Source organism: Neoarius graeffei, chromosome 15, assembly GCF_027579695.1.
Source record: "Neoarius graeffei isolate fNeoGra1 chromosome 15, fNeoGra1.pri, whole genome shotgun sequence".
NCBI lineage: Eukaryota > Metazoa > Chordata > Actinopteri > Siluriformes > Ariidae > Neoarius > Neoarius graeffei.
This window is the reverse complement of record NC_083583.1, coordinates 35,146,126-35,169,947: the sequence shown is the minus strand read 5'-3', so window position 1 is coordinate 35,169,947 and position 23,822 is coordinate 35,146,126. Positions and strand designations below refer to the sequence as shown.

The 23,822-nt window shown below is 41.0% G+C and overlaps 2 protein-coding genes across 3 annotated transcripts in view; one reads left to right on the top strand and one right to left on the bottom strand.

The window, feature by feature from the left end:
• mccc1 (methylcrotonyl-CoA carboxylase subunit) overlaps positions 1-16,501 on the top strand; it is a 53,372-nt gene extending 36,871 nt beyond the window's left edge. Inside the window, exons 12-19 of the mRNA XM_060941178.1 lie at positions 806-915; positions 3,200-3,416; positions 5,363-5,449; positions 6,753-6,802; positions 13,407-13,544; positions 13,763-13,870; positions 15,222-15,293; positions 15,371-16,501. Of these exons, the coding sequence (XP_060797161.1) occupies positions 806-915; positions 3,200-3,416; positions 5,363-5,449; positions 6,753-6,802; positions 13,407-13,544; positions 13,763-13,870; positions 15,222-15,293; positions 15,371-15,496 (908 nt within the window). The 3' untranslated portion in view covers positions 15,497-16,501. The remainder of the gene's footprint in view (positions 1-805; positions 916-3,199; positions 3,417-5,362; positions 5,450-6,752; positions 6,803-13,406; positions 13,545-13,762; positions 13,871-15,221; positions 15,294-15,370) is intronic.
• Positions 16,074-23,822, bottom strand: part of atp11b (ATPase phospholipid transporting 11B) — a 154,365-nt gene continuing 146,616 nt past the window's right edge. Inside the window, exons 29-30 of one of the 2 annotated variants that reach the window (XM_060941173.1) lie at positions 23,209-23,312; positions 16,074-17,870 (exon numbers count right to left, since the gene is read on the bottom strand). In XM_060941173.1, coding sequence (XP_060797156.1) covers positions 17,789-17,870; positions 23,209-23,312 — 186 coding nt within the window. In that variant the 3' untranslated portion in view covers positions 16,074-17,788. The remainder of the gene's footprint in view (positions 17,871-23,208; positions 23,313-23,822) is intronic. The other variant, XM_060941174.1, reaches the window with a different exon arrangement.

Sequence of the window (23,822 nt, the reverse complement as noted above, 5' to 3'; positions counted from 1 at the left end):
TCAACGACGTAAAACGTGTTCATAATGCTTGTGTCACACGTTGGCGTTTCAGCCTTGCGTATGTACGGCGTATCAGGATACATGGCAGTAAGAAAGAAACGTCACAGCATCGCCAGCTTACGTAGCTGATACTCTAGGATGCGTAACACGATCTCCTTGTATGCCAGGGTGCGGCATATTTTTAAATCCGCACTTAAAAATCCATAGCACATACGTAGCAGCTTTGATGCATCACACACGTCACGTGCACGCCATAAAAACAAAAGCTACGCAGCAGTGACACAGCGGAAATGTTGCTCGAACACCTATTATGCCATGTGAACGCTTTAGTTGACGTATCTGATGAAGGTGGCGCCGGGGCTGGCTGGGTGGATGCGGCCGATGTCTTCCCTTGCCCTTCTTGGGTCTTGACTTCTTTGCTGGCATGATGCTTTCTTGACTGTGATGAATGACGAACGCAGCGTGAATGCTGCAGGTACGCAACAGCAACGTCACATGTAAGAACGAAACGCCACGCCAATGAAATGGTTATGCTGCGGCAACGCATCATATGCCATGCATACGCCTCAGTACACCATAACTTTACGTCCCTTGAACCCTATACAAACCCCAGAAACGTCACAGTAATGCCACACATACGCCGTGTACATCACAGGACTTTAATTTAGGACAAAATATGCCTCATTTCTTGGTGTTTGACCCGCACGCCGCTTATGTGGCAAGATACGAGACAGTGTGACACAAGCATAAAGTTCCCCCTGTACTGGTCACGTTTGATTTTCTTGATTTGGTGTGTGTGCATCAGGAGATGAGGTTTCGGCTCATTATGACCCGATGATCGCTAAGCTGGTGGTTTGGGGAGAGGATCGCTCAGCTGCTCTGAAGAAACTGCGCTACTGCTTACGCCAGTACAATGTAAGACTAGTGGAGTTTTGTACTAAACCTAAAACTACTTCCAGACACTTAAGCATAAAACACCTGAACTTTCAGATGAAAAATTATGAGCAATGATGACAGTTATTTAGGTTTTTGGAGTGCTGGTTAAATTTTTAGTGTAAATTTATATCCACGGATGACTCAGTAGTGTTAGGTCAGGATGTTTTACACTTTGTCTTGCTTATTCAAAAACAAGACCCAACTGAAAACGGAGCAAATGCAGCAACTTCTTTCAACAAGCAGCCATTTCCTGAAGACATCGTTGCAGTGTGCATGGTGTCTTTATGCCTCCCTTTTACTTGGATTCAATTTTTGTACTAAAAAGATTAAATCAGCTGATGATAAATATTAAAGCTATCCCTGAAGACTGAAATGAAGAGTTACATTTTTTAAAAACGTACAGTGGTGCTTGAAAATTTGTGAACCCTTTAGAATTTTCTATATTTCTGCATAAATATGACCTAAAACATCATCAGATTTTCACACAAGTCCTAAAAGTAGATAAAGAGAACCCAGTTAAACAAATGAGACATAAATATTATACTTGGTCATTTATTTATTGAGGAAAATGATCCAATATTACATATCTGTGAGTGGCAAAAGTATGTGAATCTTTGCTTTCAGTATCTGGTGTGACCCCCTTGTGCAGCAATAACTGTAACTAAATGTTTCTGGTAACTGTTGATCAGTCCTGCACACCGGCTTGGAGGAATTTTAGCCCATTCCTCCATACAGAACAGCTTCAACTCTGGGGTGTTGGTGGGTTTCCTCACATGAACTGCTCGCTTCGGGTCCTTCCACAACATTTCGATTGGATTAAGGTCAGGACTTTGACTTGGCCATTCCAAAACATTAACTTTATTCTTCTTTAACCATTCTTCGGTAGAACGACTTGTGTGCTTAGGGTCGTTGTCTTGCTGCATGACCCACCTTCTCTTGAGATTCAGTTCATGGACAGATGTCCTGACATTTTCCTTTAGAATTTGCTGGTATAATTCAGAATTCATTGTTCCAGCAATGATGGCAAGCTGTCCTGGCCCAGATGCAGCAAAACAGGCCCAAACCATGATACTACCACCACCATGTTTTACAGATGGGATAAGGTTCTTATGCTGGAATGCAGTGTTCTTCTTTCTCCAAACATAACGCTTCTCATTTAAACCAAAAAGTTCTATTTTGGTCTCATCCGTCCACAAAACATTTTTCCAATAGCCTTCTGGCTTGTCCACATGATCTTTAGCAAACTGCAGACAAGCAGCAATGTTCTTTTGGAGAGCAGTGGCTTTCTCCTTGCAACCCTGCCACGCACACCATTTGATGTTCAGTGTTCTCCTGTTGGTGGACTCATGAACATTAGCCAATGTGAGAGAGGCCTTCAGTTGCTTAGAAGTTACCCTGGGGTCTTTTGCGAGCTCGCCGACTATTACACGCCTTGCTCTTGGAGTGATCTTTGTTGGTCGACCACTCCTGGGGAGGGTAACAATGGTCTTGAATTTCCTCCATTTGTACACAATCTGTCTGACTGTGGATTGGTGGAGTCCAAACTCTTTAGAGATGGTTTTGTAACCTTTTCCAGCCTGATGAGCATCAACAACGCTTTTTCTGATGTCCTCAGAAAAATCCTTTGTTTGTGCCATGATACACTTCCACAAACATGTGTTGTGAAGCTCAGACTTTGATAGATCCCTGTTCTTTAAATAAAACAGGGTGCCCACTCACACCTGATTGTCATCCCATTTATTGAAAACACCTGACTCTAATTTCACTTTCAAATTAACTGCTAATCCTAGAGGTGCACATACTTTTGCCACTCACAGATATGTAATATTGGATCATCTTCCTCAATAAATAAATGACCAAGTATAATATTTTTGTCTCATTTGTTTAAGTGGGTTCTCTTTATCTACTTTTAGGACTTGTGTGAAAATCTGATGATGTTTTAGGTCATATTTATGCAGAAATATAGAAAATTCTAAAGGGTTCACAAACTTTCAAGCACCACTATATATAAGGCTGCTGGTTTTGGTCAGTAGGTGAGGGACTGGGAGGTAAAACAGAAGGGAAAAAGCACAATATCTCTGCTGCATACTGTGCTTTTGTCGAAATAATATATATTGTTTAAGTATAATTAAATTTTTCTTTTTTTTTTTATTGTCCTGGCAGTTTGGTAGCAAAAATTAAACAGTTCATACCAGGTATTGTGTGTGTGTGTGTATATATGAGAGAGAGATTGTCTCATGATTTTAATGCTGCTTTTCCTCAGATTGTGGGTCTCAACACTAACATCGATTTCCTGTTAAGTCTTTCGGGTCATCCGGAGTTCGAGGCTGGAAATGTTCACACCAGCTTCATCCAGCAGCACTACGATCAGCTGTTTCCCAAACCGACTGCACCAGGAGGAGACGTGGTGTGTCAGGCTGCTCTCGGACTTCTGCTACAGGAGAGAGAACACACACTGGAGTTTCTGCGCCAATCTCATGGTGGGGGGAGACCCACACACATGGACATGTGAACCAGAAGTGTTGATTGTAGTACTAAAAGCTATTTTAATTTACCGACACCTTTACCAGGCCCAGGCATGTTTAGTCCGTGGTGTTAGCAGTATGGGTGGGCAGTATGAGGGGAAAAAATCCCTTCACAATCCTTGAGGATATTTCTATCACACACTATACATCAAGAAACCTTAAAACTTGTGTTTAATAATACTTGTATTTAATTTATTAATTTAATTTCTCTATTTACATTTAAGGTTTCCTAACAGGCCATCACTTTATTTACAAAATAAACCTTTAAAATAAAAACTTTATGCTAGGACTGGATAGGGTCCCCCTTTACTCTCAAAACAGCCTTAATTCTTCATGGCATGGATTCCACAAGATGTTAGAAACATCCTTTTGAGATTCTGCCCCATGTTGACATGACTGCATCACGTAATTCCTGCAGATGGTTCAGATGCACTTTCATGTTGTGACTCTCCCATTCTACCACATCCCAAAGGTGTTCGATTAGACTCCGAGCCGGTGACTGGAAAGAACACTGAACTCATCGTCACGTTCATGAAACCAGTTTGAGATTACTTTTGCTTTGTGACGTGGGGCATTTTCATACTGGAAGTAACTATTAGAAGATGGTAAATTGTGGCCATGAACGAATGCACATGGTCAGCAACAGCACTCAAATAGGCTGTGGTGTTCTAGTGATGATTGATTGATATTAACGAGCCCAAAGAGTGTCAAGAAAACATTCCCCACACCATTACACCACCTCCATCAGCCTGGACTACTGACACAAGGCAGGTTGGGCTCATGGATTCATGCTGTTGGCGTCCAGTTCTGACCCTACTATCTGGTTCCCTCAGCAGAAATCGAGATTAATCAGACCAGACTAGCCTGGGCCCGCCCATCCTAAGCGTGACGCAACACGAGGGCCTGATGCGAGCAGAGCTTTGAAGTCGCGTTAGCCAGACTAGACCAGACATTTTTCCAGTCTTCAGCGCTCTAGTTTCAGTGAGCCTGTGCTCACTGCAGCCTCAGCTTTCTATTATTGGCTGACAGAAGTTGACCCTGATGTGGTCTTCTACTGTTGTAGCCCATCTGACTCAAGGTTTGATGTGCTTAGCATTCTGAGATGCTCTTCTGCTCACCACAGATGTACAGAGTGGTTACCTGAGTTACTGTAGCCTTTCTGTCTTCAAACCAGTCAGGCCATTCTCTGTTGACCTCTCTCATCAACAAAGCATTTCCATCTGCAGACTCTCACTGGATTTTTTTTTTTTAAATTGCCCTATTTTGAGTAAAGTCTAGAGATGTGAAAATCCCAGGAGGTCAGCAGTTCTAGAAATACTCAAACCAGCCCCTTTAGCACAAACAATCATGCCACAATCAAAGATATCACACTTCCCCCCCCATTCTGATGGTTGATGTAAACGTTACCCAAAGCCGCTGGCTGTATCTGCATGATGTTATGCGCTGCTGCCACTTGTTTAACTGATTAGATAATTGCGTGAAAGCGTTTGGTAAGTGTTTTGTTTATTTATTTTCCCCAATTTTAAAGATTGAAAATGGTAAAAATTTCTCAGAAAAAATGTATTGTGACATTATTTATCAATATATCGGTATTATAAACCATATCGCCCAGCCCTAGTCAGCAGCATCGGCTCATGTGTGTACATTTTCAGTGCTGCAGGATGACATTAATAATGAAGTTGAGAGGATATCATCTGTCAAACCGTAACATTTAAAAAAAAAAAAAGTTAATTCAAAAGAGGTCATTCATACAGAGGTATTTCAGCAGGATGCACAAGGTGAGGAGTTTATTAAGATTAATATTTGTTGAACGACTGATCTGGATGTGGTGGTTCTATACAACCTGACACTATGGATGAGCTGCTAGTGAATGTCAGATTAATACTGTGTTCCTGTTCCAGACGTGTTTTCTCCTTTCGGCTTGGGTAATGGGAGCCGGCTCAACGTGCTGTACTGCAGGAACCTGACACTACAGCTGGGGGGAAACAGTGAGTGTTAAACTGAAACATGCAGACTTTTTTTCTGCATCTTAAAGCTAGACGGCCTTTTGATTTCATAAAAGCGGTGAAATGTAATTCCCTCTGAAATGTGGGCACTGTGATGTGTTTATTTCTGCAGTATCTCAAAGAAACCCAGGCTATTCTGTGGCTGGGAAGTTATTTAATTTGAGGCGATTCCCGAGCAAATAATGTGCATGAAATCGCTCGCTTTGCGCAGTTAGGCAGACAGAGGAAGTCCGTGTGCGCATGCGCAGGTTTACCACCTTCTTCTTCTTTTGGGTTTTACAGCAGCTGGCATCCAGTGTTGCATTACTGCCATCTACGGGTTTACCTTGACCGTGCACTGACAGTTACATCATTCTGTCACTAAACGAACAGCTGATCACACCGAGGTGCTCGCTGACCGCCGATATTTGTTAGCTTGGTCCTGCGTTTCCTTTCCTTCGCAACATAACGTCTTTTCTTCTCGCTTTCCGTTACTGTAGTCGGTCTTTCATGTTTCATTCACATGCTCATGTCCTCCATTTTTCTCTCCTGTTTCAAATTTGTATCCCACAATGCCTTGTGTGAACAGGGAAAGCCCACCACGTGATGCATGATGTAGTATCTTGAATTGGGTCATGGTGAAGCAGGAAAAAATTAGCGGAGAATTTAGGGCCATGTGGCCTTAAATTCATTAATTGTTCTATTTAAAAAAAAAAAAACTAAAAATTGGAAGTCTGTGATTCGAATTCAGTAGCTTTCGATCCACTAAACAAAAATAATTGGGTGTCGGGGACAATTCTTTTTATGACCTACACTTAAAATCTGAAAGGCAGTCTACCTTTAAAGTTGGTTTTATTCCTGTGAGAAGTTAGCACTTGTGTATTGCTCTGGTGTCGCAACAATACATTTTTTCTCCAGTTAAGTTCCACTGTAACTCACATAGGTTAGTTTCACTATTAGCGACTGAAACTTTTCCTTTTCCTGCGACATTCAACATTCACAGGTCCAGTGCAGACATAGTGGAGACTTAATGCAGCAATATGACTTGTTTATTCGTTTTCTCCCCCCCCCAGCCCAGTTGGAGAAACTCACACTTTCTCTAATCATACTTGTATGATGGATTAACCCCATGCTGATGAGACACTAAATTCCTCCATATGTGCAGAGCAGGAAATGGAACAGTCTCCTGAAATAGCTTCATCCTGTGCATTATCCATGATCTCTAATGGACTGTCAGTCACACGCAAAGATTTTTTTCCAGATCAGACTGTGCTCTGAGTGACCGTGTGTGTGATCTCTTTTGCAGAAGTTACAATAGCTGTGACTTACAATCCAGACGGGACGTACAGCATGGAGGTACACGCATGCGCGCACACACACGTACACTGTGTTCCAAATTATTATGCAAATCATATTTTCTCAGATTTTCCTAAATTACCTATATCAATGGCAGTCATTATGATTTTCCAGTCATCAACCATTAGAGTACAATTCAAATGTTTTTGAACGAACCTCCCAATGATAACAGTAAATTTTTAAGAAATAAAAAACACAAATGCACCCAAAATGCATGTTCCAAATTATTACGCACAATTGAGTTTCCAAACATTTTGTCATAAAGAACAAAAAATGGTCATGTGTGAAATTAGAAACATTAGCAGTTCATGACTAACTGAAATGTAACTGAAATCAAACACTATTTAAATCAAAACATTATCACAAGTGAAGTCACATCTGAACATAGGACCCCTTGTTGAAAAGGGCCTTCTCAAGTCTTCCATCCATTGAATTTGTCAGTTTTTGGATAGTATCTGCTGGAACTGCCTTGTATGAGGACAGGATAGCCTCCCAGAGCTGTTGTTGAGATGTGAACTGCCTCCCACCATCATAAACACTTCTCTTGATGATGCTCCAAAGGTTCTCAATAGGGTTGAGGTCAGGGGAGGATGGGGGCCACACCATAAGTTTGTCTCCTTTGATGCCCATTGCAGCCAGAGATGCAGATGTATTCTTTGCAGCATGACATGGTGCATTGTCATGCATGAAAATGATCTTGTTTCGAAAAGCACGATTCTTCCTTTTGAACCATGGCAGGAAGTGTTCTTTGAGGAACTCCACATACATTATGGATGTCATCTTCACACCGTCAGGGATCCTAAAAGGGCCGACAATCTCTCTCCCCATGATTCCAGCCCAAAACATCACTCCACCACCTCCTTGTTGGCGCCGTAGCCTTGTTTGCATGGGGTGGCCGTCAACCAACTGTTAGTCCGCAAAGACGACACAGGTTTTAAACAAACTAGAAACTTTACTTAGCCATCATTCAACATTACAGCCATTCCATTCTTCTCGATATGAACGACTAACCCCTAGGTAAGTGCATGCGCAGTAACAGTTAACAAACTCCCCCTTTTTCTTTAAAGAAAAAAAACAAACTTAAGTATATTGCTGTTTAAAGAACGAAACTTCAAAAGAGCAAAGAAACATATACTGCCCTCATATTTACAGTCCATCAAAGTCCATTGTTGTCTTGTTTTTTGTTTTTTATTCTTTGAGGTGCCACACGCCTTCGCTGAGTGCCTTTAGGAGGAGGAGAGCTGACGTTCCTTTCTTTGTCAAGCAGTCAGCAAGCTGATCTTTAGTCGCTGACCACATGATGTGTTGAATGACTCCTGACTGGATAAGCTCCTTGATATTGCTAATTTCAAGCCGTAGTCTCTTCTCTGTGACTGGTTTGGTTGACTTTACAGCATCCATCAGTGAGTGATTGTCAGTTACACATATTATTGGTAAGCCTCTGTGTTTGCAGTCACCTACAGTAAGTTCTGAGTAGAGTGTGGCCAGGAATACTGCATTGTCGATGCCGTCTGCAAGGGCCAGTGTTTCTCCTGCGAGAGTATTTCTCACAACTCTTCTTATTCTCTTTGACTGCCAGCATATAGGAGAGAATCTTCCATTCTCTCCCATGAGCATGATGAGATGACCACCCTGAGTGCCACCATCAGGAAGGTTGCCCATTGACGAGTCACTGAACACGATTAGCTGTAGGGAGCTGTCTTTGCCTAGGTGCTGGAATTTCAAGGTCACGTCATCAGATTTGAGTTTCTGAATCAGTTTGTTTACTGTGTGCAGGGTTTGAACAGTAGCAGCTTTTGTACTAGATGCTAACATGGACACATCACACATTGCGTCTGGCCTTGTTTGTCTTGCCACCCACAGTATTTGGCCAATCTTTGATCTTAGCATGTCCATTTCTTGATCGGTTAGGGGAGCATCACGCTCAGCAGCTCTAGTTGGGGTCGCTGATATGGGCTGGAGATTTTTGATGTACATACTCTGCTGTACCTGTACTGTGTCATTCAGAGACGAAAACTGCATTCCAATATAGCTGAACGTATTGTGCTCTTCTCGTCCAACTTGGAAAGCTGCTTTTAACTGTGGTATGATTGTTGTGGAAAACCTTTCAGATCCTCCCCAGATGAAATCATCCACATGACAGCCGAGTACTCCCATAACATTGGAGGAGTCATCTAGCCAGTAGAAGACTGCTGGGTCAACTTGTGACACGACTGCTCCCAACTGATGCATTGTGTCCTTGACTTTATTGTACCAATAAAGAGAGGCATCTGCTAGTCCATAGACACATTTCTTCAGTCTCCATAGAACACCTTGTCTCTGGGCCTCTGGTGGTGGACGAATGTAGATGTTTCGAGTCAATTCTTTGCCTTGCAAAAAGGCTGCTTTTATATCCATAGAATTTAATTGCCAATGTTTTTGACATATGACAGCCATGATCATTCTTAGTGACTCTGAGGCACATGTTGGAGAATCTTTTGGAAGTTCTTGAATGTGCATTTCCTCAAAGCCTCTGGCAACTAGTCTAGCTTTCGGTGCGACACCATCAGGGGTTTCTTTAAGTGTACACACCCACCTTGTGGAGATGCATTTCTGTCCTTCATCTTTAACCTCCTCAAAGACATCATTCTTTTTCCAGTTGCTTAACTCTGCTTGTTTTGCAGGATCAAAGATATCGTCATCGACCATCAGAATATCATCTGGACTGCTTTCCTCGCATAAAATGCTATGCTCATCTGGTGACGTTTGAACATTGTCCATTTCGCCCAGATTTACTGAGCTTGTGGAACCAGCAAGATCGCCAGATCCATTGAACTGCACATTGTACCAGTTTCTGTGTTTTCCAGTGGCCTTCCCTGCACGACCTAGAATTTTTCCTGTTAAAGTTTGTCCACTGTCTCTATCTGTATGTGTCACTGTTTGTCCAGCTTTTAGTCGCAAATCTCCATGTGTTGTGACTGTTTCGTTCTGTACTGTGTCAGCATTTGGTCTGTTGTCAGGTGCAAGTGGAGTGGCTACAGCATGCTCTTCTGATTCAGGCAAGTCATCATGTGTATTGGTCTCTTCCCCACTGTCAGTGTCGTCATCCTCGTGGTTAAGTCCAGAATCTGGTAGTATTTGTTTGTCATTCACCTCTTGCTGAATGTCCATATCTTCCAGCACTGTTTGTTGAGCATCAGTCTTTCTCAGTCTGGTGTGATGCACACGAACATAGGTGCCCCCATGCCTTACAAAGACTACCACACCATCTTGGCCAATGACCACCCCTGGACCTTTCCACTGTGGGCAGTCAGCTCGTTTGTAGTATACTTTGTCCCCAGTCTCGTATCGATCATCACTGGCTCGCAGTTGTTTGCGAAGGGCTCGTTTGATCCTTTCAGAGCACTCTGCTTCTGTGAATGCTCGGCGTGCTGCATGCAAAGTTGTAATATGCTGAGCCATCCAGGTATTCATCGTAGTGCTTTCTAGTGCTGGTGGCTTATCAGTAAGAACTGATGGCAAGTTGGGATTTTGCCCAAAGACCAGTTGGTATGGACTGTAGCCATGCACATTGTGCAATGAGTTCTTTGCCATTTAAGGCCCAGTCTAGAGCCATTGCCCAGCTGCATTCATTTTCTCTCTTCACTTTCAACAAGATGTCAGTCAGGGTGTGGTTGTGTCTTTCCAAAAGGCCGTTGCTCCAGGGGCTATAGGCTGCAGTGGTTTTGAGTTCAATGTTGAATTTTTCAGCCATATCCCTCATTTCTTCATTGTTAAATTCACCACCATTGTCACTAAACAGCCTGTGTGGGGGTCCATGCACACTTATCCAGCAGTGGATGAGATGTTTCACGATGTCTTTGGGTTTCTTGGTGGTCACAATACTTCCTGCACTGAAACATGTGAAGTGATCTATGACATGGAGATACCACACTCCTGGTTCCAGCTCATGTAAATCCACTGCCTCATTGTAGGTTGAAGCCATGGGTAAGCCTACTGCAGGCTTTGGCTTGCTGTAACGTATGCATGTGTCACATTTGCTCACAACGTCGTTAAGAATGGCAATGCAGTCATCATCATTGTTACCTGCACAGTCCAGTAATTTTTTTGAGCTTTTCCACGGAGGCATGTCCAAATTGTTTGTGTAGTTTTAACAACACCTTCTGTTTTTCCTGTTTTGTCATATTCTCAGTCACTGCCAGAACTTCGTCATTCTGGATGTCAATCTCATCTGAATTATCATTTGCTTTTATGTTAACACAATAGTGACCTGAGGAGGTCAGCTCAAGTTTCACTGGCTGCTTGAACATTGTGGCTTTATCATTTTCAATGTCCAGGACTGCACCTGCTCTTTTCAGAGATGTTTTGCTCAAAAGCAAGGGAATGTCGACTGGCACAACTTCTGTTTCTATCTGGCATTTAGTCTGCCCAATCACTGCTGGAATTGTGACACGCTTTGTGGAATGAACAAGTCTACCATCTCCAAATCGGAATGCTTTGGCACCGTTTTGGGTCTCAAGTTTATCTCGCTTGCTCAGTCCATCAACATAGTTGTCAAGCCATTTTTCTCCACAAACCGTTCTGGTGCATGCAGTGTCAATGACAGCTGATCCTAAAGCTTCCACCATGAATATTTCTGTGTCAGACAATGTTACCTTTGACAACAACGTTATGTGGCATTCTTCCGTGTCTTCTGTGTGACTCTCAATACTTTCTGTCAGTTTTGCCTGTTCATTTTTGTGAGGACAGTCCTTTGCCCAGTGGTAAGTACTCTGACAGATTGCACATCGCGATCTTCTTCCATATTTGTCTAATGGGTTGGACCCAGGCGGCGGCGTAATTTGACTTTGAGGACTCACTTTGTCTTTTTTTCCGGTAAATCTTGTGTAATACGCACAGTCAGGATCACTTGATGCACTAGCACAATCTGGCGGGGAATTGTCGCCAAATATCCGTTTCAGAGCAGATTTCATGTTACTGAATGTTAGGTCTGCGCAAGCAGTAAGAGCCAATTGTTTATCTTTAACAGTCAGTCCAGCAGTATCGAGTAGTTTAAATGCTAGAACAGCATCGGGAAGCTTCATTTTCAATTTACTCATTTTGTTGTATATCCGTTCGAATTCAATGATGTAATCCAGCATGCTAACGTTACCGTCCCTTTTGAGGTTGTCGAACTCCGTGTAGGCGTCATACTGACGGTCTTTTTCCTCTTTCAAGTACACCGTGTCCAATTTCTGCAGAAGCGTTGTTAATCCATTGTCTTTGTTCAAGTCATCCGCGGGTATTTCAAGTGCTATGGTCCTTGCTCTCCCAGTTAGCGACAGTACAACTGCTAGCGCTCGTTTCCTCTGGTCCAACTCGGTAACTAACTTCCAGATTTGGATCTCATTCTTCCAACTTTCATAAGACTTATTTTCATCAAAAAGTGGCGGCACTTTGTAGCTGTGTGCCGCCATCCTCTGCTACCAATGTTAGTCCGCAAAGACGACACAGGTTTTAAACAAACTAGAAACTTTACTTAGCCATCATTCAACATTACAGCCATTCCATTCTTCTCGATATGAACGACTAACCCCTAGGTAAGCGCATGCGCAGTAACAGTTAACACCAACCATCCACCACTCCATCCATCTGGACCATCGAGGGTTGCACGACATTCATCGGTGAACAGAACAGTTTTGAAGTCAGTCTTCATGTATTGCCTGGCCCACTGGAGCCGTTTCTGCTTGTGTCCAATGGATAGGGGAGGTCGAAACGATGGCTTACGCACCGCTGCAAACCCCTGGAGGACCCTGCATCTTGTTGTTCGGGGCACGTTGGAGGCACCAGCAGCTTCAAAAACTTGTCTGCTGCTATGACGGCATTTTTACAGCTGCTCTTTTGATCCAACGTATTTGCCTGTAGGAAAGAGTCCTGGATTTTCCATCATCAGCACGCACACATGTGTGCTCTTTATCAGCTACATACTTCTTGATAGTGCGATGATCGCGATGAAGTCTCTTGGCAATTTTGATTGTTGCCATGCCTTGACCCAAACATTCAACTATTTGTTGCTTTTCAGCAGCCGACAGGTCCTTTTTCTTTCCCATTTTGGTTGAAAATGGTAGCCTGCTTAATAATGTGGGACAACCTTCTTTAGAAGTTTCCCCTTTAATTGGACTCACCTGCCAAACTAATTAGCACAGGTGTCTTCAATTGGTTTCAGTGATATACAGAGCCCTGATACACATTACCATTCATGAGTTTAACTGACAAACAAAAAATATCTTACCACTCTTAAACACTTGTTGCATAATAATTTGGAACACAGTGTACTGTAATGTCTCTATACCACAGAATCCTTAACCACACTGACAGTAGTGCATATTCAGATCACAGGTTTACATTAATGCACTCATTCTAATACATTATCATACTTTCAATAGTAAAAGTTTTCATTTACCTTAGAAAACTGTGTGTAGTAGTCTATATGGTGAAGATTTCTGTAAAGAGAAATGTTTATTTATGGAAGGAGTCTCCAGTGTCAGCAGCATACACACATCTATATTAGAAAACTGATTGCGCTTTCCTCAAGCTAGAGCAGCAATGCATGCTGACTGAAGTGTGTGTGTGTGTGTGTGTTAAGACTGGAGGCCAGGTGTTCCAGGCGTCAGGTGAGCTGCAGAAAGTGGGCGGAGCCACATATCTTCATTGCTGCGTGAATGGAGTTCTGTCTCGACCCAAACTGGTCATAATGGACAACACGGTTCATCTCTTCTCCATGGTGAGGTTTGTTTTATAAAGGAAGATAGATAAAAAAAAAAAAAACTCCAGCAGCTTAGGTTCTTCCACTTTAATAGGAACACATACCCCTGTGCATTCATGCATTTATCCAATCAGCCAATCATGTGGCAGCAGGGCAATGCATAAAAAAGTCCAGGTAAGAAAACATGCATGTACAATAGATGACCGCATTATTCCCGTCTGTTCCTGGTTCTGTAGGAGGGCAGTGCGGAGGTGAAAGTGCCTTTACCGAAGTTCTTGGCTGGTGTGAGTTCCTCTGGGGCACAAGATGGCGCTGTGGCACCCATGACTGGAACCATTGAAAAAGTATGCATTTAATCGTTATGTCCTGGTTCTCCTTTCATCGTCTTGTGCGCAAATAAATAATATAATTTAAAAAAAAAAACTACTTTAACACACACTAACACTCATTAAATACATCAAAGGAGGTTTGGGTCTGAAAAATAGCTGAGAATTGGAGTGTATTTTAATTAAAGTTGCTCATTTTTTCCACAGGTTTTTAAATTATATAAAAGTAGATATGTCTAAAATATTTGTTTTAGCATAATGGTTATCGGAGTCGTGAGTAATTTGTGTGTCACCGTGTCCGCCTCTCGATCAGGAGAGTTCTACTCTCGGTTGGGTCATACCAAGGACCGTCATACAGTAAAAATGGTACCTACTGCCGTCTGGCAAGGCACGCCGCAATACAGATGCGAGTGGGGAGCTGTGTTGCCAGATGCTGCTGACGTTTTCCAGCCCAAAATATGTTCAAAACCCGCCAAAATGCACTTAAAACCACCCAATCTGGCAACACTGGTGGGGAGTCAAACTCTCACGGTTACCAGAGGACCAGCCCCCCACTGTAACCCTAGCTGTGTAATAGGCGAGAGGCTGAGGGCTACAGAAACGGAGATCGGCGTCGCCCTATGCGCCACATGGCGTGGGAAGGACTTTGACTTTGTCACCAAAGTAAAAATATATCACAGTGCTGTTGAATTCTGATTGGTCAGAAGGTGTCAATTTTCTATACCAGCAGCCCTGATGGAGTGCAGCTGCACATCGCAGGTTTAATGCGCCCATTCGTTTCTATAGTAACAGCTCATTTACAGGGACTTGTACAGTGGATACTCTACATAAACAAGTATAAAAAAATGTGTGTAATCATTAACATTTGGGTCTCCGGTGTCTGCACTTTAACAGTCAGAGGTAAAACTAAGTTTTCAGACATCTTCAGAACAGAGGAGATACACATGGCAGTTTCTCAGTAACATGACAAGCTACAGTTTTTATCTTAACTTAAAGATGGAGGGAAAAAACCCAGAGCCGAGTGAGGCAACCACTGTTTATAGGCGCTATTATGTAAATGAGAGCAGGAACAAAGTTGTTTCACTGACGTTACATATTAAATTTAACTATATATGGATAAAAATGTATTGCTCTTTAGTAAATTTAAAAAACATAGAGGAAAATAATCAATGTCCGAGTAGTAACTAACTCCACTTCATCACCACCACACGTTTTTCTTTCCCACCTTACATATGTTCTATAACAGTCCTATATATAACTTACTCCTCAGGATATTGAAATTGGTGGTTACAATGACATGGGAGATTGATTATTGTGTTTTTTTTTTTAAGTTCCTTGTGGTTTAAAAAGTATGTAACTGTACCTGCAGGTCCTTGTGAAGGTGGGAGATGTCGTGCAGAAGGGAGATCCTCTCATAGTCATGATCGCAATGAAGATGGAGGTAAGCAGAATGTGTATCCTTTGGTAACTGGGTTTTTTTGGTTTGTTGATGCATTGTGCCATCCTGTCTGTTTGCAGCACATGATCCGCGCTCCTAAAGCAGGTGTCATTAAGAAGGTCCTGTTTAAAGAAGGTTCACAGGCTAATCGTCATGCAACGCTGGTGGAAATGGAGGAGGAACAGGAGGAAGTGGCACAATCCTGAACAGAGAACGAGTGCGTCCCTGATAGACTTCACACGTACAGTTATCACTTATTAACTTGAGTTCTTCAGCGCTGAAGTGTGGCGTAATGGCTCAGTATAAGCGACGCGAACTCTCATTAGTGACTTCACTCAAGAGATCCTGAGTTTATAATTTAACCCAAGTTAAATAAGCTCAACACTAATGGTTAACTGTTGGTAGTTTTATTTTTTAAAACAAGCAAAATCCTCCGTTACCTTTTCTGCACAAACACTGTGAGAATGTGAGTTTTGTTCTTTTGGTGTTTCTCATATGGGATTATTATTATTATTTTTTTTGATGCATCATGGTATAGCTTTTTTCCCTTCCTGGTATACAGTTTTTGTTGCCATGCCCCCCAAAAAAACAAAATGAGGCCTCATAATGGCATTTTTTCTCCTCAGTAAGAGATTTACAGAGTAAGGATTTTTTTTTTTAATAATTTTTTGAATATTTGATGCATGCTATGGTTCAGTCAATGATTCATCATGCAGTCGGTCATAAACATACTGATTATCCCTTTTTTGTTGAAGGCTTTATGCATAAATGCCATGTATAAAGTACATTTTTTTAAAAACAAGTTTTATTTTCTGTAAATAGAATTTCCATAAACAGCAATTGAACACTTTCACTGTCAGGAGAGGACAATTACAGTAACATACTTCATTGACATTTTTTCTTTAAATGGAAATGAACCAGGAAATGAAGCTCTGGCCTCACAGCCAGACTGGACGATCCTTGGCCCAGAGATTCTTATTGCTACTGTCTCTGAGAAACACACACACACAGCATAAGCGCACACACACTGAACTATCAGTTTATTAGCTGGAACACTGGAGTCACTAATAACCTGGCAGCTGAGTGTGGATCGTTTGACATGAATTGAGTTGGCTGTTGCCCTGTGTGTTCCCTGACAAAAAAAGTGGTTTAACCAAGAAGTACATAGTTGACAGAAAAAAACAAAAACAAAAAAAAACAGTTCCTCATCTGATATGTCTGCAGTCTCATCATTCATCTCCTCTCTCAAAAAACAAACACACAGTTTTACAGCGGGTCTCATGTCAGAGACGTGACCACTCACCAACTCCTCCGTCTTAATATATTAAACAGGATTTATCAATTCAATACACACTTATAAATATATATATGTAACAGGACTGAAACTGAACATCTTCGGTTGGCGCCTTAACTGAGAAAATCTCTCACAACTGCCATGTTATCTATCAGCCAAAACACATTTGCTTGTCTAGTTTTGTACTGGATCTACAGTTAAAATAACAAATAATGAAAGCTACCAGTTAAGCGTGTCGGAAACCACACACTAATCAACAAGCTAAAAGCAGGTGTAATATAAATATTGAACTGTATTCTTCCTCAGCACAAATTGGCATTAGAGTCAGAAAAGGGCGTGGCCTAAAGTGTAAAGGTGAGTATCAGATTCAGACTAAATAGTTCACATTTTTACTTTTTTTCCTCCCAAAACTTTTATGTTGATTAGTGCAACAGCATGCACAAGGCTTGTCACATGGGATCAGATGCTGGTAGCAGAATGGTGTTTTTTTTTTTTTACACCAACACCTGATACCAGTGTCAGTATTAAAGTGCCCCTACTAAAAATAATAATAATGAGACGCATTGCTAAAAAGGTGATCTATATTAGTCGTAGAGCTCCAGTACAAAACCGATGCAGCAAATTTTGTGCACTAAAATGTTTTAGCTGATCGAGTCCGTTTGGACTAAAGAGGATATTTTATTTTTGGCCAAACTTCCTGACCTTCAGAAATCAAGCATGTTTCTACAGTGACTTAAAACAGTTGCCATAGTAACCCCAAAGGCCTCTGAAATCTGAGGAGCACATGTAGTCTGCAGGCTCACTCAGAAAGTTACAACACACACACAAAAAGAAGAAAAATAAGAATGCTAATTAAATAAGGATCATGGAAGAACTTAAAGCATAAGTGCATACATAAGGTGAAGGATGGATGGAGCTGAAGCTGATGAGTGCACTTCCTTCAGGAGGTGATCTCAGAATCGGGACCAGATCTCCGCAGTGAGCTAATGCTACACGACAGGACAGGAATAATACAGAGAGGCTCATATGGCTTTCAACACGTTTCCTCAGGAAGGACGGTCCATTCTGATCGAGGTGCATATAATTCAGAAAAGGAGAAAAAAAAAGTTCACAACTCTGTCTTTCTGTGTTTTTAAAAAAAAAAAAAGTCTTAAGACATGAGACTTCTTCGTTAGGATGATGACGACGATAATGCCTTTATACACTAGCAGTGAGCGACTTCCACAGGAGAGAGGGTCAAAACGCTGCGGTCGTTGGAGGAGAACGGATCTGAGTCGCTCCACGATCTGGATCAATAAAAAAAAAAAAAAAAAAAGGGTGGAGCTGTGAGTAGCGCTGTGATGACAACATGATAGGAAATGTTAAATGGTTAGTGTTAGAGATGCACCAAACAGAGCCTGATCCAGTGAAATGGTCTGGGATTAATATTGGTTTGATTTCCCAGTTTTCAGATCTGATCCACTGACACTTTTTTTTGTTCATTAACCCCTTCAGTGCCCTTGGACGAGTCACGTACGTCATGAAATCTTTTACCGCTGTGCCTTATGACGGAAGAATGTTTTAGGCATTGACTGTAATTCATATGTGCCACTGTGAAGTAAAAGTAATGTGCCATGTAAGGTACATAAAAGGAGGAGGTGTTTATGACGAGTAGCGTACGTCATAAGGCACAGCGGTAAAAGATTTCATGACGTACGTGACTCGTCCAAGGGCATTGAAGGGGTTAAGGATCGTTATTTTCATCGTAAACTCATGGGTAACTTTGATGCTGCTTTCTCAATTAATAACATTATACTCCAGTTTGATTTTAAACCTACACTGTATCCGTCGTGCATGTAGGTCAGGACCATTTTGACCTTATGGCTAGGCCTCATGAGAAAAACTGCAGCTTTTATAACAAAAATAAGAGACTGAAATGTTTCCTCTTGGTTACACTGTGAGGATGTTGTGTGAACGGAAGGTCTTCACAAGGATGACAAGACAAAATGTGCGTGTGTGTGTGATTACCACCACCAAGATTCACCGATTACTCGCTCATCACACATTTCACTCACTGCACTGAAACTCAAAGTTTCTATTTACAAAGAAAGCTGTAAATCTGTACAAATGGGACTTTTTCAGACGGAAGAATACGTAGTCGCATGGCGTATGGATACGACAAAACCTTCAGGGAGGTAAATGAACCAGAACTACTTTTTACTGCATCACTGCAGTGAAGGAAATTGGATAAAACTCCAAAAGAACAGTTTTGGGAAGATTTACCTTGACGTCTGCTTCATCCTCTCACACTCTCTTCCTGTTTTAATGCGAATTTCCATTTTATAGTTGTGACCTAAAGGTTTATTAAAGTTGTTCAGCTTTTCTCAACTTTTTCTCAAGGCAAGGAAACATGGTGAAATCCTTTTCGGTTGTAATCACACACACGACAGATACAGTGGAATAGCATGTAAAAACACTGGATTATTTCTTTAAAGTGAAAAAACTCCTCAGGTATCAGAGTAAAGTAACCTTTGAGATTAGTGCTGTATTGAACTTGAGATTGATGCAGCTCTACTGTTGACTGGTATAACAGGAGATTTCACAATTTTTTGGTACAAAAAAAAAAATTGCTCTGGAGTAGTTTTTTTTTTGGTGTTAGTATGAATAAAATTGGCTCATGATGCTCACACTGTAACCATAACAACCAGTTCTAGCATGTATCAGCTAATTAATTAGCCTAGCTTGCGCGCTCGACTTGATTTATTATTCGCAGTAATTCAGATGATTTAAAGATAAGTCTGATAGTCTACGGATGGATGTTGGTTGTCTTGCTGTAGCTTGAGAGGCAGATAACAGAATTTGCGACATCACATCCTGGCGAAAAACACAACGCACTGCAAAAATTATCTTGGCAGGTAAAAACATCAAATATAGGCATATTTAACTAATATTTCTCTAGTAGATATTTAGAAAGTATAAATACAAGTTTATTAAGCCTGTTCCTAGATATTTGTACTCATTTCAAACTTGAATTTTTTTATTCCACTGCCAGATCATTTTGTTTATCTCAAGTGTTTATCTCGAGAAAGAAGTAAAATTACCTGCCAATAGAATATTATTTTAAGCTTGAAACTGTAGAAATGGGCTAAATGTTTTTATATTTGTTAAATAATAATAATCTCCTAATGAGAAAAACTGGATAACTTTTCCCGTATTCTTAAATATTTCCGTTAATCTCAGCTACCTTCAATGAAACGTTCTCTCATTACCACAACACATTTTTCAATAAAACTCCGTCCTCCAGGTTTTGTGTTTTATCGCTTGCACCCTGAGCTGCAACCTGATTGGTCAAGAGGTGGTTTATTTAAAAAAAAAAAAAAAGGGCCAGAAACAAAATCACCCAGTGCTTTCCCAAAAAGATGAAAAAAGAAAAAACATTGCCCATTTCTTAGAAGATTACTTGCAAAACATGTTGAAGTTTGAGGAAAAAAAATGAAGTGTGAAAACAAGGTTTAAAAAAGATGGCAGATTATTGTTTAAAGGGCTGTAAATCAGAAAAACACACACAGCCTCAAAGCGACGCTCTAGTGTCCTGAACACTTAACGTCACCGTGTTTCTTTGAAAACATGAATGTGTTTGTGGAAAATGTGCTGTACTGGGCGTGACGCCCATCACATCACAAACTGATCACGTCATTCTATCCGTTTTCCATCCGTGGTCTTTCACTACAGCGCCTCTGCCCTGCACTTCTCCTACAGCGTACACACAGGTGATTGAGCGATGAAAAAAGATGGCATGTTAGTGCAGCATGCATGAAAGGACATGACAGACAGGAAAGTTTTGGAAACAGGGTTAAGATAAAATACAGACAGATGTTTAACATCTTTCAGTGACACTACATGTGCTGATAATCAGTTACAGGAACTACTGTGATATCAAGAGAACTGATGAACACATGTCTTCTGTTGTTCTAAAACAGTACGGTCATTCCTGATACCACGGCAATATCAACAATCATCATTTTTCACTTATTAATGAATGATATGCCATATTTTTTATCTGTTTATAGTTACATTTAACGAACAAGTTCCTGTTCTCACTGATAACTATAAACAGTCGCTCGTCATTGCTCCACTTTTTAAAAAGCCATTTTCAATAATAACATTATCTGTACCAAAGTGTAAACGAGTTGAAGATATCTCTGAAATAACACAACAGACCACCAGGGTGAGAGAGAGACCCGGTACTGAACCTCATTTCCTCAAATCATCACACATTTATTAGATACTGGCTACAGACAAACATTATAATAGATTTTAGCAGACTCTGGCTATAGCTGTAAGAACAACTGCTTTCAGAGCTTGTGTTATAGCTGCTATAACACAAACTTATTTTATTAGCAAACATCTAGTGTTTTATTCCTGACACATAAAACAACTGATTATCAGCACTGTCAGTGTATGGCTATTTGGAACATTTGATACTGACTGAGGAAAAATGAACAAAAAACAAGAAAGAGCAACACACACACACACACACACACACACACACAGGCAGCTCCAGTGGATTCTGTCTTCTGTAAGGCTTCGAGTTTAAAGTAGAATATAGAAATAAAAAAAGAGAATCCTTTCATAGTGAACAGATTTACAGTTCCAGTGTCTCGTCTCGTTTAGTACATGGTCCCAGAGGCATAAGCCTCAGGGATTCTGGGCTTGATTTTAACCACCTAAAATATTTGACAGTTCCAAATGTTTATTCGCCAGTGATTAATATAGCACATGCTGAATCTACACACAGGCTTGCGTAATACTGATTTTTCTCTTCTCTAAATTTATCATTTAAATAAATAAATAAATAAATCAAGATTAACAATTTACTCTTTCAGAACCAACAGCTTAATATCAGCCGGATGGTGGATTTTTAGGTGATTCTGTAGAAACGTGCAGTAAATAGTAACAAAAATATGACCCAACAGTCACATATTAAAGTTGCATGTAAACCTTTTACAAATCAGTTTTCTAATCTCCACATTTTCACTCCCGATCTGCTGCTTAGGTGTTTGAACACGCCAGCGGCACAGCGCGTCTGAGGCCTCCTTAATGTGTTAAATTTGGCACACTCTTGTATGAAAATTTCACCCTTCAATATTTATGAAAAAAAAAAAAAAATCCTTTTTCATGCCATTTTTGACCAGCTGAAATTTTCAGTGCCATACCTACTAAACATAATTAACTGATGTGAAATATACACTTGTCTAATGTAAACCAAGTCGAACATACACTGATTTTAGTTAATAATAATAATAATTCTCCATTTTCCTCGACAGAAAGCGAGAGCACGAGAAAAGGGGCGGGGCTTCCAGGCGGTGCTTGTTAATACAGATGCGTTCAAAACACCAAATCATTTCACATTAATGTAGACTGGTTCATCTTCCAATTTACTGGCGTGTTTTTGCGTGATAACTCGGTACAAGTGTACGCTGACTTTAAACTGCAGAGCTCCTGCGCAACATGCGTAAAAGCAGGTCTGATAATCTAATGTATTTGGAGTATAAAACATCCATCACTGCACATCGTGGCAGTGTAATAAAACGGTTTTGCTCAGAACTATGCCATAATGTTCATAAAATGTCAACACCGACCGAACGCTTCCTTATTTTGGTTGATCATGTGTTAATCTTGAGACACAGGATCGACCAATCAGAATCATGCATTTTTCCTGTTAAATCTGGTTTCGTAAGGCAAGATGTAATTTCCGTCACATTAGTAGCATGTGTTTCGAATAATTTTCCGTGGAACTGTCATAGCATTTTATTTCCTCTGTCTTTAAGGAGTTATGATGATCAGATGGTTGATTGTAAAGCTGAGTGTCTCATTTATCACAATTAAAATTGTACAGATTTTATTGAGCATATTTGCTCATTCCCCTCGGAAATGTTTTCCTGGCTATGCCGCTGTGTGGTCCCGTTGCTTTATTGTGGTGTGGGGCACTGAAAAGTTTTGCCCCAGTGGCAGTGTTTTAGTATCAAAAGAGCAGTTTGGTGAAAAATCTAAATCGACACTTTTTCCCACCACAGTGTTCTTTTAAGAGAACCGACTGCTTGTCTCACGGCTTTTCTGCATGCAGGCATGTCCAAAAGTGCTGATCAAGGACAGATGAGGACAAAAGTTAGGAAACCGAGCGCACTGCAACTGCACACTGCCCGAAAACTGCCACAACACAAACACTTGACTAGGCGGCAATATTTCCAAACAGTTAAGCACTGTCTAAGATTCGATGAGAATAATGAAATGCATTAAATGGTCTAACGGTTTGAGTGACGTAATGTCTCTGAGACGAGAGTCAGAGTGAAGCAATTTTTAAGAAAAGGACAGAAAAAGTGTCACAAAAAAAAAAAAACAATGCCACTGTTAAAGAAAAGACAGAGAGAAAAAGGACAGATTTGACAGCTTTTCCTAAGTGTATCTGCAGCCTCGTTCACAGCCCGAGACTTTCTGTAGCTACATATAAAAGGCGTGTTAGCTCAGCTAGCTCCACCCACTCAGCTTGCTCCTCATGCCCCACCCTCCTTGCTACAGTAGTGCTGAGTGCTTATGGTTCCGCACTAAGGTTCCTCAGGAGTGTTAGACAGAGAGAACTGGCACCTGTTGGCTCGCTTCAGTCGCTCCAGAAAGCCACAGAGACCACGGCCTTCTGGGAAACAAGACACGGAGTCCATACAGGCAACGCCTCGGTACGCCTCGATACACTGCAGAGAGAGAGAGAGAGAGAGAGAGACAGACAGAAATGGAAGAGAGGGTGTGATGGAGAAGATAGATTGAGGAGAAAAATGGGTAAATGATAGAGATGAAAAGAAAAAGCAGAGATTTTGAGGAGAAAGACACGGAAAGAGAGGACAGAAAGATATGAGTGTGAGAGACGGACAGGAGAGAGATAATATGACAATGAAGGAATTGAGAGAGAAAAGGGAGAGAGATAGAGGAGAGAAAAGTAATTGTAATTGAAAAAGTGAAAGAGAACAAGGGCACACAGAGATAAACAGACAGATAGGGCGGGGCCCAAATGGGGAAAAGATGAGAGAGAACAATGAGATAGAGAAATGGACAGAACAGGAAAGAAAAATATTGAAACAAAGACAAAAGACATGGAAAGAAAGGAAAAAAGAGAAGTAAAGACAGAACAGATCAGAAGAGAAGAAAAAAACGAGGGATCAAAACATTAATATCTCAAAATAATCATCTCACTGCATTTCAAACAT